We start from the raw sequence: 17,229 nt of genomic DNA, 5'->3' as shown, positions 1-17,229 counted from the left end.
GACCAAATATTTAAATACACCATCTCTGTTCCCAGGCTATGGAGCCAAAAATGGTGTGATCAAAGCAGATTCCTTGCTTCCACATACTGTTTCATGTGGGTTTTTTTGTTGTACTGGGACATCCTGCAAGGCTCGGACACACAGGACTCTTACCCAGGCAGAAGCCCAGCGGCTGAACAGGGAGATCCTCTGCACCTCATGAGCACTCTACCACGGTGAGGGGCCCATAACAACTTCTCTCTCTGCCCGGGGGCCCCAAACGAGTACCCCTCACCTCGCACTGAGAGGCAGCTGCCCGGGGGCAGGGATGATTGGCGAGAACTCGGGGCCCCTGCCGCCGGCGGGAGAACTCCGGCTACCCCCGCCCAGGGCGGGAGGCAGCGCCGAGGCCCACGGAGAGGGAGGGGAGCGCTGCGGGGGGAGTGGCTGTGCCGGGCCAGCCCCATAAATAGCCCTCGGCGGGGCGGCGGCGGGAGGAGCCCTCGGAGTCGTCGCCGCCGCAGCCGCCGCCGCCGTCGCCGTCTCCGCTCCGGCAGCGGGCACAGTCAGCACCGCGGACAGCGCCCCCACTGAGCCCCTCCGCACCCCCACCATGACGGCGGAGACGCACCTGCAGGGCGTGGAGATCTCGGCCGCCCAGTTCTTCGAGATCTGGCACCACTACGACTCCGACGGTGACTCCTTTCCCCTTCCCGGGTTGGCGGGGGGCGGCCGGCGGGGGGTGTGCGAGGGGGAGGCTGGGGGTCCCACCACTCCCTGGCCGCCATCCCGCAGCTGGCACGACCGCACGGCTGGGGTTGAGGTCGGGCGAGGAGTACGGGAGCAGCTCCGCAGGGAGAACGCGGGCTAGAGACATCCCTGGCAGCGCTGAAGAGCGGAGAGAGTTTGGAGGGAGCAGTGACCACAAGCGTAACTCTTTTTGTTGTAGGCAATGGGTACATGGATGGGAAGGAGCTACAAAACTTCATCCAGGAGCTGCAGCAGGCGCGGAAGAAGGCAGGCTTGGTAGGTTAACCTTTTGCCCCACTTTTTCCATCCCCTCTGGGAAAGAAGAGTTTTCTTGAGCAAACCCCAGTGCCTTTGTTCCTTCTGTTCCTTGTTGCTTTCACACAGTTCATCCAGTAGCCTCACGAGGCAGAGAAGTAGATGGGTTAGAAATAAGCAGGTTTTAAATGAAACATGCCCTCTGATTTGGAAGGGTGGTGTCAGGGGTGTCCGTCCATTCAGCTGGAGAGCAGGTCTTGTTCACATCTCACCAGTCTGTGAGCTGGTACTTCTCAAAGGGCTTAACAAGAAAAGTCAGAAATGCATGGACGTTATCCTTTTGTCATGTGTGGACTTTGTCCTGTTGCAACCTGATATGCACTGATACTTAAAAAAATAAATAAATTTATTTTAAAAAGAGAGAGAAAATAGAAAAGAAAACCCAACTCTTCAAGTTAGTTGGGCTCTTTTAATATCATGCTTAATGGACAGTATGGGCTGAAATGCATTCCTGCCCCTTGGTGGTCAGTAAATAGATCTGCAGATGACTGCTAAACACTTTTTGCCCTTTGCCAATGTTGCACACCAGGAATATGAGTACCAAAGCCTGGTAGTTCAGATTCCTAGCAGAGACATCAACGTTTTTGACGCTGTTGTCAAATGCCAGCTATTAATTTTTTAATTACAAATTTCCTCCAAATTATTCCCACTTGGGGAAAAAAAAGAAAAAAAAAAAGAGAGTGTGGAGAGAAGGACAGAGGGAGAAAGAGAGAGGAACGGTTCCATGAAAAGATCTGAATTTAAATAGCAGTGAATCTTTTTAACAAATAAATTATGGGTCATCAGTTTCTAAAACAGGCTACTTAGCACCATGTTCAAATATATAACATTACCAAGTCTACTCAAGTCAATCTATGCTAAAACACTTTCAAAGTAACAGAAAGGAAAAAAAAATAGCCAATTAGCATGTGTGCTTTGTGGAAATAAGTTATTACTTAACATTAAAAACAAAACAAAACAAACTCTGAACTGAGCAATAACCTTTCTATAACTTACTTTAATATTGCTGTAGATTTTAGAAGCAAATTAAAAAAAAAGAAAAAAAAAAAAACCAACAATCATACTCTTAAATTTTGTGGAAAATCTTCTTGTGGTTAGCTTCTTAGTAATTCTATGAGTGCAGACTTCACACACTTGAAAATCTGTCTCCCAGCAATGCCTCATTTTTAAGTCTTAGTATCAGTCAATTCTTATAGCAATTGCTGTAGACACTCATTTTCATGAGTGTTAATAAGAACAAACTAAAATTTCAAAAAGCCTCAAAAAATTGGTTTTCAGAGGGAATAGGTGGTTTTGTTCTTTCTTTTTTTTGCACAGAAACAACTAAGTACAACTTCTGTGCCTGTCAGATATTATAACAGAAAATATCTCTTTTCTGTAGAGAAGTGAAGGAAACTCCTGTTTGTTTGTTAGAAAGAAGATACTAAAGCCTGTTTATATTTAGTATCAATGACATTGTCAGTAGAAGTGCTGACGATATTTAGGAATTTGAAAAATGAATTAGAAGCTTGAAGGAAAAACGCTAATTACTTCAAAATCAGAATCTTTTCTCTCTCAAAAGAAGTGTGCATCTCTTAAAAATAGAGCTTGCTCAAAGTAACACAGAAGAACTTTGCAGAACTGTTCTTATCTGCTACACTTCATCATTCATTCTATTTTTTGAGTAACCTTTCCTTGTATCTCACATTCTGTTTTGAAAACACTCAGGAGCTTAATTAAGCTTTCTTTTGCCATTTCTCTGAATCAAGCCTGGTTTTGGGGTGCTCTTTTGAGAAGAGCAATTCACAGTAGCAACATCAAATTTGGTACATGGTTTATTGACTCTGCCTTTGGTAGATGTTACCTTGACCTCTGAATTTTTTTTCTGGATTATGGATGTATGTCATTTCAGCTGTCAAATCTAAGCTGATTCTTGGATTTGAAGGTTCATTTGCCAAACAAGCATCTCATTAGTTCAAGTCTTGTCTCGTGGGATGCTAATTCAGTAGCTTTAAATTTCTTTTCTTTTGCCAGAAGGGACACATTGAGAAACTAGTGTAAGTTATATGTCATTTCCTCATCTGTCCTTCCCTTAACACGCCAAAGCTTCTTTGTCATCATTAACTTTTGCATTTCAAGTCACTTTCCTGCTCACTATTTTTGAAATATTCAATTATGCATTCTTCATAGCTGGATTTTACATCAGTCATGCCGTATGCATTAAAGAATCACATTGATTCTGTCATTGAATAGGATGGTTTAAGATTTCTAAGTATTATTCCCAGCTACAGAGAGCTGTTCTAATTATGTTCTAATTCTAATCTTTTTATTAATCCACACAATAAGCCTGTACTACTTTCACAGTTGCTTTTCCTAAGATGGAGCAATAGCATGCAGCTTGGTTGCTGTTAGCCCCATTGCTGGAACTGCCAGTGCTCCAAAGGATAGACGTGTACTGGGTTTAAGGGCCTGGGCTTTTCTCTGGTCACACCATGTGTTTTCACTTCATGCATTGTGATAGATAGTGATTTGATCTGGCATACTTTCAGACATTATGAAAGAACTGACAGTTTTTTAAAGATAAAGACTGTATAAATGTATAGACAGAGCTTCCATTTGCTGTGCCCTACTTTTTATGCAATACGTTCTCTAAGTGTGCAAGTTATGAGAAGAACCTGTGGAGTGTAAATGAGTGACACAGAGGTCAGTAGAGTGGATCTTGGAAAGTTACTCCACATTTGTTAACTCACTTGCTCTGCATATACAGATGAGGACAGTATTTCTCAATATTCCAATATTAATTCCAATATTTAATAGATGTTTATCAATGCAGTCATGTAAGCGCTTCTGTAGTGCCATCTATCCTTACATTTCAAAAATCATCCCAAAACAGAGCTGTTTTTTCTACAACTCCTCTTGGTTGAGTAAGTGACTCTTAAGCTTTAGGAGGGGAGATGAAGGTGCGAAGTTTCTTAATTTCAAGCATTAAGCAACTACACTTGATTAAGTTTAAACAAGTTTTTTGACTGAACGTGTATTTGAATAACATGATTTGTCAGCTACCTCAGAAGCAGCTGAAGTGAGCACCAAGAAAAAGAAAAAAAGACTCTTTCTGGACTATGTACTAGGATGAGCATCCTGTTTCATGTAGCCTCTAAGCAGCTATGTCTCCTTTAGTGGCTGACCACTGTTTGGCACTGTGGAGGTAATACTAGAAGAATTAGCAAAATATTTAACAAGGACTAATTAAAATCCAGGTGTCTAAATTCTCCATTCCAACTGCTAAACAAATCTGTGCCCACTTTGGGATCATTAGATGAGAGGTGACATTGAACTGCACTGTATTAATAACTACATCTCTAATTAAAGCTGTGGCAAATTACTAACCTGCCATGGATGACTTTGACATAAATAGGATACTAGGCCACGATTGTATCATCTATAAAGAACTGACATTTAAGTTAGCATTTGAAGTTGAAATTTGGGACAAACTTCAACAGACGTTGTACAGCTGATAGTTCCCATGTCTCCAGTGAGAAATTCACCTAGGTCCTGTATAATCAGAACTATTATAGCAACTAAAACTTTAATTTCTAATGACAGCTATATCTTCATCTATAAGCATAGAATTTTCCATTAGTTTAGTATAGCTGTAGCCCTGATTCTTGCTGCATGGTTTTACTGTCTCAGTCTGATAAGAAATACAAGGAAAAATAGAAGTATAATCAGTAATGAAAGTTGATGGCAGCTCATAGCAAGGCAAAGCAAGTCCAGTTGAAGTGTCAAATCAGGTGTATAAATATTCATCCTGAGGCTGGCACCTTTGCTGTAACTTAGGCTGAAGATAGTATTTGAGTACAAATGTATAGTAAGAGACATAATTTATACAAGAAACAATTATGCTGGCTTTGTTATGTCAGATTTAAGGTGCTGCTCAAAGCGTCTCTCTCCCAAGCCTTCTCTCTTTAAATTACAGCAGTGACATTTGGATTCTGTTTTCGTGATAACTATATACTTAACAGTGAGGAATATGATATTATGGTTAGTTCTTTTAGAGCTAAAATAGTATCCACTGTTCAGGTAAAACCAGCTCACAGATGAGGAGAGGCCATATTGGTATGCAGAAGTATTGTACTGAATGTTTCTTATTTTGTAGGACTTCAATTTAGTCCTTCAGACTTTTGAACTTCAATTTAGTCATTTAATAATGAAAACTGAGAAAACAGATTAAGAATTACCCATGAACTTCACTGTCATCCTCTTCAAACAGAAGAGCTGTTATGTGTATCTTCCAACACATCTGTCTTCTCAATTTCTTTATTCTGTAAACTAAAATAGGAGTTCTAAAAATTTAGAAACCAACCACTCACGTTGACTATAATATCACCCCTTAGGAAATACAACTTATCACAGTGATGTTATCTGTCCTAAAACAATTACTCATTTTCACTTCAACTTGAGAAATCTAGCTATAATTAAGTGTGAATATTTAATCAAATGTAGTAAATTTATTGACAACTGATGGTATATTTAAGTACTTTGCATACATTTCTCTGCATCTGAAAAATATTGATTCTTTCATTATAACTTTACAGGACTTAACACCTGAAATGAAAGCATTCGTGGACCAGTATGGCAAGGCTACTGATGGAAAAATAGGAATTGTTGAGGTAAGATAGTTACCATAAAATAAATGACTAACACATTTACTTATAGAAAATACACTTAGCACAGAACAGTATGGGCATATTTGTAAATAGTTTGGATTTTTACTAAAACAGAAAATTTCTTTCTCTGAGAATCTTTAGTGTTTTTTTCACTAATGATTTTTTTCCTTACCCAAAAGCAAAATATTCCTTAGCCTTTGCCAGATATTTCACTACACTTCATTTAACTTTGCGTGCTTGATTCAGTATAAATAAGCATCAACACAATGCAGTTTGCCTGTAAAGCAGCTAAAAGCTCTATTTTAGAAATTTAAATTGTGAAAGGTAAATATGATTTATCTCTACATATGATTTTGAACTAACACTCCATCACCGCTCCTGTAGTAAGGTAACTTGCAAGTGAATGTAATTGGGCAGTCGCTATAGGTAGTCAATGGACATATATGGCAAAATAGGATGTTAATCATGGCAAACTTAAGCAGAATTTTAAGAGTAGTTGTAATCCAGCCTTTTCTTTAACCAAACCTGAGGCAGAATATTTCCATTCCTTTCTACCACTTTCTAAAGAGGACAAAGGTGCAGTCAGCCAATCTTTTCTACACTTGCAGACTCTCAACAGTTGTATAATTTAGATGACTTTCTGGGAAGTAGGGAACCATTGTATTTTCTCATGCTTTCATTGTTCAGTGCTGCAAATCAGAAAGGAGAGTTCATTGGGTTACAGCTTGAGAAACCACTATTTCAAGCCTAAATCTACAACTCATTTATGTCACACTGAGTGCAGTAAAGACTGCAGTTTTATTATTAAATATGATTATTATTTTTTTCTGATAGTGTGAAATATGATCTAAGATAGCTAATTAAGAAACAGCTGAAAGCAAGCCAGGTCTGCAAAATTTCTACAGTGACCAACCCTGGGTCAGTAGCTATTTTTAAAATAGAAGACTGATTAGAGTCTGTAAAACTCAGTAGGATGTATCACTAGTGATATAATACATCATTTGAAGATATTTTTCCTCCTCAGTCATATATTTGAATTGAAAATACTTATGTATATGAAAACCTAGCTATGACTAAATTATGGAAACACAGTTTCTTTTACTTGCAGCTGTAAGCAATTTTAAAATACATCTTTTGACAATACTTAGCATTACAAATTATTTTTGTGCTAACAACTGCTTATTCATTTATTATTGAATAATCCCACTTAATTCAGTACTTTTGAATTGTGTAATAGCAAGCATTATGCAAGAAGAATAAGTAGACAGTGCCTGCAGTGACTGTTGTTCTTTACTTAGGGAAGATAAAGGAGAGTTTTGCCTTTCAAGTTCTATTTCTGATTGTACTATTGACTTAATGCGTAAAGGTGAGCAAATCCCACAGGGCCTAATACGGTAAGGTGCTTACCACCTCCAGTGAGCTGCCAAGCATACTCAGCATCCACTGAAGCCACTGAATAATGACAGCACTCAGTCCAGTGACTGAAGGGACTCTCCCTTAATATAGCAGTTTCCTAACCCAAGATCTATATTTTATTTCACTGACATCAGCATGAAGCTTGATTTGGAAAGTGCTGATGGGACTCAGCCTAAGTTTTACAAGCAGTATGATTTTAAAGTTGGTATTTGAACTTGATTCTCCTTCCTTATAAATAAGAATGCCCAGTAATTCCAGATTGCTCCCAATTTACATAATACAGCAAACAGTTTTTTTTCTGAAAAAAAGAAGTATGAATGTTGTTTAAAAAAATTTATATGTGAATGCATTTGGATTCCCAGCCATCAGACCGGATACCCCAGCAGCTGAAGGAAAATGTCTTTCACATAATGAGTTTTGTGGGCTGAGATAAAGAGGAGACCTGGGTGGCTTCATAGAGGAAGGAGTGGATTTTCAGTTTGGTGCTCAGATTAAATGTCAGCTTTGTCTTTGGAAGCACATTACACTTAGTCCTCTAGATTTTAGCCAGCATTCACAAGCTAAATGCAGAGCCAGACCTCTATACTTGCTTATCATTTTGTAAGAGCCCTTTCTTTCACTTTTTGTGTTCATTCAGGCTAATGCTTGGACTAAAATGTAGATGTGGAACATGGATTTTTGAGACTCAGGACAGTAGTAATTCCACGTTCACATCCTTTGACAATTGCTTCTGCCATAAAAATAACCACTGACTACTATAAACGATTTTTACTCCCATTCTCCATTATAGGATTTTGAGAAGAAAATTCGCTGAATTATACAAAAGGAATCTTAATTACCGACATTTATTTAAAGAATGATTTCTAGAAAATAGTTCTTATATTGTCTTAATAACTGAGAGTATTTTTTCCTGCTAGGTAGCGTATAAAGATCTACCTCAGTCTGCAGCTGAGTAGGGAGAGTTAAGTCGAGCCTGGGCTTTGATGTTGTCCTCACTTACTCATGAAAGCAGTAGGGTGCACAGAAGCACTAAGTTGTGCCTCATACACAGTTTGGTACTGAAGTAAGCTGTTCCTGATTCTTTGGAAAGGTCCCATTGTGATAAGCAATCTCTTCCCCAGACTGTGTTTTTTTTATCAATTCTTCCATTCAGTGTTTGCTGTTGAGCAGCACAGCTGATCTACTCCAAAAGTCAGAGCTTCCTCTCATGGGAGAAATAAGGAAAATTTTCCATAAACTGGTACTAAATTCCACACATTTAGCTGCTACACCTACATGAATGCATACTTATCCACGCATTATTTGCTATTTATAATGGAGTAGATTTCAAAAGCTGCTGACAAAAACACATTGTTTAAGTTGATTAGGTTTTCAATTCAGCCATTTAGCAAAAACACTCAAAACACTGATGCTTGGCAGTCTGTAATCAGTGGCTCTGTTCTGTAAGAAGAGTACTTTGACTTGTGTTTTCAGTTGTACGAGCACTTGATGAATATGACTGACTTCTTGAGTAGATAATTTTAGAGAAACTATGTTGTGCCTATACAGTGACAGGGAGAGCTGAAGTCACCTACAGCACCATGGGAACCCCCCAAAAAAGCTGAGCAGTTGGGTGATAGCACTAAATAAGGCAATAGCAAAGCAAGAAATCTGAGCACGTGAAATGAATGAAGCAAAAATGTGAATACAAATTTTAAGATGGAGATACAGGAAGTCTGCAGATGTCATTTTTCATAAATAATGCAGCTAAGATATCTTTCTTTCCCTGTTTTCTCTTCCTAGTAAGCACAGCTGGTCTATTCTTCAAGTTAAAAGTTTTCTCTAATTAAAAAATATTTCATACATTTTAAGAACAGAAGAAGAAATATTGGGCTTTTGTTAAAAACAAATCATGATTTTACTTTAAATTATATAGCATACTCTCCATCTTCTACATTTGTCACTTGTCAAAATTGAGTTATAGTAAATGAACATCTTCAAAAAATCAGTACAATAATGTCTGATTTATAAAAGCCTTTTGTAACACAGACATTGGAAAAAAACACCACCCCTGATTCTGTAGGGCTAAAAGTAGTTTTGATTTCCTTCTGATATTTATAGCTCTTCTTGAACATGTTTCTGTATCTGACAAATGACAGCTATTTGCCATTTCCTTGCCCTACCAACCTTTATATACTCTTTTTTTTTTTTTTTTTTTTCTGGTTTATTTTTCTGCTTTCCTTACACACATGTTCTTGCCTCTTCTTCCTCATATTCGGTATCTATTAGTGATTTTTCTTTCTCATTTTCTTAATTTTCATGGTCCTTCAAACTCACCCATTAAATATCTTTGTTTCATGCTTTCCCTTTCTCACTGATTGTGAGGTTTTTACCACAGATCCTGACTTTGAATAGGTCAATTTTTTTCCTTTTTCCTTCAGTAAACTGCTGTTTCATTGCCTTACCTCAGTCCTCACTTCTGTTTGACTTGGATGAATACGGAAAAGCTGCAAGCCAGGAGCCTTTCAGAGGCATCATCCTGATGTTTGGGCTTATGGGATGAAGGTTCTTGTGAGGGTATACTAAGACAGTAGGACCATGCAGAATTTCACGTGCTTTTAAAAGTGCCATACTCATTCAAAAGCTCATCTGGCCTAATGGAAAATCAGAACTTAATTTAATTTTTTTAAATCTGTCACAGCTTGCTCAGGTGTTGCCGACGGAGGAGAATTTCCTGTTGTTCTTTAGGTGCCAGCAGCTAAAGTCGAGTGAAGATTTCATGCAGGTACACTGTGAAATTTTTCCTTCTGTAAAGTCATCCGAGACCTGATTGCCATAAATTCATTATCAAATCATCTGATTGCAGACATGGAGAAAATATGACAGTGACCACAGTGGCTTCATTGATTCTGAGGAACTTAAGGTAAGCCGATACTAATGAGTGTGCACAAAATGAGATTCGAGATTGGATTATGGACACTGGATCTGTTTGTTCGTACTCATTGGTGCATATTTTTGCATTTCAGACACGACTGAAAGCAATATGATTAGATGGTGTTTTTATCACCAGTAAATCATTTAAAGTGCATCTCTAATCTGATAAATGTTTCTAAAAATGTGGTTTAACTCAGATGAATATTTGTCTCGAGCGACTTGAGATGGCTGATGCTCTCACTGAGAAGTAGGAAAGATTATTTCTGCCCTGGGAAACCAGACAGTCCTGTGTAAGACACACTGTTCTTCTCAGAGGCTGTTTAGGGTAGAGGCTGATTTTGTGATGTTGTTTGTTTTGTGTGTGTTTTTGTTTTCCTATGGGCATAATTACTATTAATCATTATCCTACTGGGCTGCTTGTGCTCTCTCAAGTATCATCAACTTGTTCAGTTTCCACTGCGCTACTGTTAACACAGTTGGAATTGTCTTGCCCATGCTCAGCTAACTTGGTGGGAGGTATCTATCAGTTTTAAAATGCATAAAAAGGGCAGAATCATTCCATTAATCATCTCAGTCTTAGAGAATTAACAAAACTAGAATGATTTACTCTTGTCATAAAACTAACATAAATTTGTAGGTGCTGAATCATAGTTGCAGGATCACAGAATGGCTGAAGCTGGCAGGGCTCTCTGGGTCCATCTGGCCCACCCGTGCTCCAGCAGAGACACCCAGAGCAGGGGGCCCAGGCCCATGGCCAGGTGGCTTCTGAAGGTCTCCAGGGAGGATTACCCACAGCCTCTGGGCAACCTGTGCCAGTGCTCCAGCAATGCACAGCACAGAAGTTCTACCTGCTGCCCAGAGGGACCTCCTGTGCTCCAATTTGTGCCCATTGCCTCTTGTCCTCTTTGCACCTTTCCTTCACATATTTATAGACACTGATGAAATTCCCCTGTGTCTCCTCTTCTTCAGGCTGAATAATTTGAGCTCTCTCAGCCTTTCCCCATAGGAGAGCTGCCATATACAGCAGACTGAGTAGAAAGGAGCTTTTTTCCACCATTCGTTTGCTGCAGATTATATTCAGAGAAGTCAAAACCATTCGTAGTAAGAGACTTAGCAGTGTCTATCCATCTAGTTTGGACTATTTTTTTCAATTTATTCCTTTTCCCTTCTTTGAATTTTGTACATGTATGGCACTTACCAAGGAATCCTCCTCAGTGTAGCCCACAGACAGACAAGCCCATTCTTCTGCTGCCTGCTCACAGCACATTTATGTATCAGAAGTTGTCACAAGCCGGAGGAGGCCAAACATGCAGCTCTTGATTACTCTCCAGTTGTTAGACAGTTCTTTACAGACTGTTGCCAGCTGCTATAATTTAAAATAGACTTTAAAAAGGCAGGGCTAATTTAGGAATAGTTGAAGAACTAAGAAATTTTAACTGGACCCCTAATGGTCCTATCTCTCAAGTGCTATGAGATCTCAGAGAAACAAGTCTCTGAAAATAAGACATAAATGTGAAATTTTAATTTTAGGAATAATTGATATTTTTTGCCATGTCCAAACATTTTGAATATTTGCTGTGTAAGGAATACACCTACTTAATTACTTTCAGCGAGCAATTTAAGAAATGAGCAAAACTTTCCATCAACAATTCTGGCAGTGGAATATGTTGTCTCAGGAGGAGTCAGACTCTCCATCACTGCATATTTGGAAATGTTTTGGTAACAGCTCAGATCAGACAGTGACAAAGGAAAGTTTAAGTGTAAATGATCTTGTCACAAGACATTCTGATGGACAGGTTAGCCCTATTTTCCATGAGAGCACATAAGATTAAACGTATTTCTGTAGTAATGTCCATTTACAAAGAGTACAGCTGAAATTTTGTAACAGTCTTGTAACAGAAATTTCAACCTCTGCATGGGTAGAATCGGTAGTATTTTTGTTAAGTAAAAATGGCTGTCATTCAAAATATCTGATTAGAAAGCCACAGAATGCTGCATCCAATTCTCATTAAAAAAAAAAAAAATAAATCTAGCAAAATTGGCCACACAGATTTAAAGTATGAGGCGAGAGGGAGTGACATAGGTTAACATGTTCACTTCTAGCATCAGTTACTGCCATAGGCAAGGAGGAAAATGATTAATCATTGATCTTTTCTGTAAAATTGTTCCTGTGATGGCATCCAGGTTTTCCAAGGAGTCTCAAGGTTAATTGGTTTAATTTACTGATAGAACTGATTATGAAGAGGTATGTCAAGCCATTTCTTCCAAACTCACATTACAACAAATGTCATACAATGTACAGCGCTTTATGAAACTGTGTAGTATAGTTGAAATGATCATAAAGAAACTGTTACAGACATAACTGTTAATTGCTATGCCTTTTCTTACTTATTTTGAACTGCAACAATAAAATTAAATTGGAAGTAGTATTTCCCATTACTTTGATTTGAAGTTAGCAAGTCAAGCATTTTATACCACAGATAAAAATTCACCTGTTACACTCTCTTTATTTCAACAGAGTTTCTTGAAAGATTTATTACAGAAAGCAAATAAGCAGATTGAAGACTCAAAGCTAACAGAATATACAGAAATAATGGTAAGAATCTATAAAGGCATATTTTGTCAAAACTGTGTTTAGCTTCAGCTGCTAGAAGGTTCCAAATTACTTGGGCCCCACTAAGTCATAATCAGGACAAATGAGGCTGCTGTGTCATTGCAGCGCTGAGATGACATCAAGCACTGCAAGTACCCCAGTAGCTGTGTAGTTTTCAGAGCTGCTACAAAAAATGATCAGGAATTTTGAACCTTCATGGTGCTTATTAAACAGTAGATCCTGTCATAATGTGGTGCAAAGAATGTTCCTCTGTTTTACTTCCCCATTCCGTTAGGGGTAAAATCAAAGTTAGGGATAAAATCAAAGACTTCAGAGTTCAAAGGAGAAAAACTCTGCTTGTCATAATTACATTATCATACTTTGATCAAATCAATTTGAGACTACTCTGTATATTTTCCCTGTTTGCAGTGTTTGTCTCTTGTCCTAAAAGCCATCAGTGCATGATGAATTCTTAATAGATTTACAAGCACCACACTCTTCTCACTTCCTGTGTGTAATTATAAAAGAATAATATTCTTAATATGCACTATAACCAAACTGTCATTTCTCTGGCCTTAAATCAACTGTTTCCTTTGAGCATTCCTTCTATCCACCACTACTGTGCTACATGGTATAGACCACTACTGGAATCTGAATTGAAATTTCAAGATGAAAAAGACTCAGAACTCTTGTTTTCATGAAATTTCTAACACTGTACTTTGGTTTTCCTACTTTGGTTTCATCCCAAAATATTTTTAGCCATCAAAAACATGCTAGGTTTTTGATGCAAGCACTCGAAGTGGCCTGAAGTCAGAACGGTTGATCAAAACTTGTTTCTTTCCTGACAGAAGTCTGCTGGTTTGTTGTACAAGCCATTTACCTAAATTTACATTTAGCAATTGTCACTGTTTATTCCCCAGTGAAGATAAAACACATATCCTATTCATTTAGTTTTGGACCTTGGTATTAAAGTGCCTCTGCAGAGAGACACATTGACAAAGAATTAAGAGCAATAAGAAGAAAGAACTTTTAAAGCCAGCACTTCCATAATCTCCCCAGAAACTCAGAACTAAGACTGATGGAAAACACATAGCATCTAGAACCTGCAGGCAGGCACAGTTACTAACAACCTGTTAAAACAATTGACTTTACAGTTCCCACTGCTTACCTCCTCTAAATATAACTCCTTCATGTGAAATGCACACAAAGCAGATGCTTTTACACAAGGAAGGGAGGTGTTAGAAGGAGCTAGGGTGTTATACAGAAATGTTTATAGAATTGGTCTCTTTTCTGTTCTCCATTGCCATTCGCTGTATCTTAGAAAAATGAAAATGAGTCTTCTTTCATGGCATTTGAAAGGATGTTCACTTACCTTGATACACAGCTCAACTTTTCCTCTTAGCTAAAAATTACATCTGGAATTACTGTGATTGAAAGTGATGGGATGAGTGTGGGTGGTGGTATTTGTTTTCAGTACAATGCCTAAAAATGCTTTGTACAGTTTGCTGCTTTTGTGTCTCTTATACAGCAAAGGCAAAATACTATTTGAAAGTAGAAAAACTGAACTATATAGACAGAAAAAATGGGAGAGGAAGTTCCATGCAGGGATAATATCTCCAGCTACTTCTAATAACAAATATATGCAGCAGGAGCTCATCTTTTCAAGGGCTAAATGGAAAGCACTCTAAAGCAATATGATGATTAAGAGTGATTAGAAGTAGTATTTGCCTATTTTGTCAAATTTTATATATTTTTATTCCTACAATTTGATTAGAATTATTTGCAGACACTTGATTTCCCATTTTTATACTACCAATAAAATGTCTACTGCACCTCTTCAGTCTTTTCTTGAAATATATCACAGAAAAAGAATGCAATCTTTACATATTTAAGCCCAGCAGCCAATTGAATGAAATGTCTATAATTTCCTAAGAAATTGAATGTCTGGAATTCTGTTGAACTTTACCTGACTATTGTTCCAGCTCTATGAAGGGAGAATAATGATGCTATTATTATATGACATGAAGTAAAAAGTAAAATGTTATCATGTCAACATTTCTATCTCATAAATAATTTACGCACGTTTCTTATATGGGACATTCATCACTCTAGGCAGGTAAAGACCTACCTTGGAGTAGGTTAATCAGAATTGCTCATCTGGTTTCTTATCAGGCTTTTGCAGTACAATTAATTACTATAAATTATTTCTTCCGCACATTAAAGACATGTATTACATGGTAAATGAGACAGTTAAAACCTGGGGCCATCACTTCAGTGTTAAACAAAGGCTAAATTTCATTAAGTTTGTTTTCCAAATAAGTGTTTTCTTTACTATGTTAATTAATTGCAATTAGTAATGTAAAAACATGTACTCTTTCAGCTCAGGATGTTTGATGCAAACAATGATGGAAAGTTGGAGCTTACTGAACTAGCCAGGTATGCCTCCTGTCTCCTTTCAGAACAAATATTATATACTAATTACAGTAAATATGTTGACCTTTGTTTTTTATGTCCAAAGGCTACTCCCAGTACAGGAAAATTTTCTTATTAAATTTCAGGTAAGAATTCATTGTCTTATGGTTAAACTGTTAATATTACACATATTCAGTGTCATAAATGGATTTTTTTTTTCTTTTTGGTGTTTAGGGTGTCAAAATGTGTGCAAAAGAGTTCAATAAAGCCTTTGAGATGTATGATCAAGTAAGTCTTTAGAAAGCCTTTTTATTAATTGATTAGTTTAATGGCACTTGTTTTCAGAATTTGGGGAAAACCTCCTCTGAAAAGAAGAATAAATGCTTGATGTTCTCTTTAATGCTATTTTTCAGGACGGCAATGGATATATAGATGAAAATGAACTTGATGCACTACTGAAGGATCTCTGTGAAAAGAACAAAAAGGTAATCCCAGAGGGCTTTTTTCCCCTTAGAGATTAGATTTAATTTGGATTTTAAGGACACTTTAATCCACCCAATTAAGATAAATATAGAACTTCTAAGTCATAATTCCTGAAGTCAAAGCAAAACTAAAAATCTTGGCAGAAGTCATAGCAGTGTAAAGCCTTAAGTAAGGGAATTGTGATTACACAGCAACACTGTCAAAAGCTTGCTTATTAGGCATCAGCTAGCAGCAGTCTAACATATGCCTATAACATGGATCATGTAAATATACAACAACATTTTCAATGTGTTACTGTTAGAAAGGCTGAGAACATCTTTTTTTTTTTTCCCCTCCTTATTTTCTGCTATTGGCAGCAAACTTGTTCATGCTGGTAACTAAACAGGATTATAAAGCATTATCTGTTCTTTAAATAGGAATTAGACATTAACAACCTTGCGACATACAAGAAAAGCATCATGGCCTTGTCTGATGGAGGAAAGCTTTACCGAGCAGAACTGGCTCTCATTCTTTGTGCTGAAGAAAATTAAAACTCTTCTCTCATGTCCACTTAACTAGTGATGTATTCTATCTACACGATAACTGTGCACTATAAGGGAGTAGGCTGTATTTTTAAATTGCATATAGAAAATTAACCAGGATGTGTGGCACATTCCTTTAAGTTTGTTTCTATAGTGTTTGTAATGTACAGTTTTTGTAACAATAAGATTGATAAAGAGAATGTCTATGTTTGGGCCAGTCTGTATATTCAAAAGAAACTAAAAAACATGTTGGGGTTGGATTTTTTTTTTTTTGCTTTTTTTTTTTTGCTTTCATGAACATGCCTGAAAAAAAAATTACACCTGCTGATGTTGTTGTGGTTACCATATCCTTTGACACTTGCAACATTTTTCCTTGTTGCTCTACATAACAAAAGGTCTAGAAATTTCTCTTCCACTTACAACTACACGTTTGGGTTTTTTGTTTGGGTTGTTTTTTTGTTTTGTTTTTAATGTAAGATACAAATTCAGAAGAAATATGATTTAGGCTGGAAAAGGAAAAAGAAGTAGGCATGTCTACACTCCAAAAGTACACTCCAAGAAATATTTCCAGTTGTCAAACCACCACTTACAGGTCTGTGCTCTCTCCAGTTGAAAAACTACTCTTCTCATTATGAACTCCAAGTATATAGAGGAAGCATTTATCTGTGATAGATCTCCACACAGTAGTTGTCAAAAATATGCTGTTCTCAATCTTGCTGTTTAACTTTACTGAATTTAAACATAGGCACTTCAGAAACAAATGCCTTTAATCTGTCTTGGAATCCTGATTAAATGACAGATAGCATAGTTAATACACAGATTAACATATGATATTATAAGTGTACCTTTCATGACTATTGCTGTGTCAGAGAATATGACAATCCATTTTCTAAACTATTTTCACATTTTGCAGGTTATATTATTCTAGTAAATTGCTGTTTTTACATCATATTCTGTGTAATCTATGATTAAATTTAATATCCTAAGACTATTGTTGTCTAGTTTGTCTCTCTCCTGGATGTTCTTTTCTGTACCATGTAAAGGACAAAACAATTATTTTGAAAAATTGTGCCTCCTTGGATCTTACACTGACTTATTAATCTGTAATAATACTAATAAAAGTTAACACTAAAATAAATATAAGGCCTAGTAAAGATTTTATAACAGTTTAGAAATTCAGTTTACCCATGCTCTGCTTTTT

General features: G+C 37.3%; 2 protein-coding genes across 2 annotated transcripts; one reads left to right on the top strand and one right to left on the bottom strand.

Annotated features, from left to right (window-relative positions):
- Positions 1 to 270: 270 nt before the first annotated feature.
- Positions 271 to 594, bottom strand: LOC125690850 (uncharacterized). Its single transcript, XM_048939584.1, has one exon. The coding sequence runs from the start codon at positions 592 to 594 to the stop codon at positions 271 to 273; it is 324 nt and encodes a 107-aa protein (XP_048795541.1).
- CALB1 (calbindin 1) lies at positions 478 to 16,315 on the top strand. The gene is made up of 11 exons (XM_048938673.1): positions 478 to 674; positions 929 to 1,005; positions 5,619 to 5,693; positions 9,787 to 9,870; positions 9,952 to 10,008; positions 12,538 to 12,615; positions 14,993 to 15,048; positions 15,131 to 15,170; positions 15,259 to 15,312; positions 15,438 to 15,509; positions 15,924 to 16,315. Exons 1-11 carry the CDS (start codon positions 593 to 595, stop codon positions 16,035 to 16,037), a joined length of 789 nt encoding a protein of 262 aa, XP_048794630.1. The 5' UTR covers positions 478 to 592; the 3' UTR covers positions 16,038 to 16,315.
- Positions 16,316 to 17,229: the final 914 nt, after the last annotated feature.

This window comes from Lagopus muta, chromosome 3 (assembly GCF_023343835.1).
Source record: "Lagopus muta isolate bLagMut1 chromosome 3, bLagMut1 primary, whole genome shotgun sequence".
In the NCBI taxonomy this organism is placed as follows: Eukaryota; Metazoa; Chordata; class Aves; order Galliformes; family Phasianidae; genus Lagopus; species Lagopus muta.
This window is presented reverse-complemented; position numbering and strand designations above follow the sequence as displayed.

Bases quoted from the DNA above. Each gene is read 5' to 3' on its own strand.
- CALB1 (XM_048938673.1), top strand. From the start codon at position 593: ATGACGGCGGAGACGCACCTGCAGGGCGTGGAGATCTCGGCCGCCCAG. The intron at 12,616-14,992 runs GTAAGAATCTAT...GTACTCTTTCAG, and splicing joins CAGAATATACAGAAATAATG to CTCAGGATGTTTGATGCAAA. The intron at 15,171-15,258 runs GTAAGAATTCAT...TTTGGTGTTTAG, and splicing joins ATTTTCTTATTAAATTTCAG to GGTGTCAAAATGTGTGCAAA.
- LOC125690850 (XM_048939584.1), bottom strand. From the start codon at position 594: ATGGTGGGGGTGCGGAGGGGCTCAGTGGGGGCGCTGTCCGCGGTGCTG.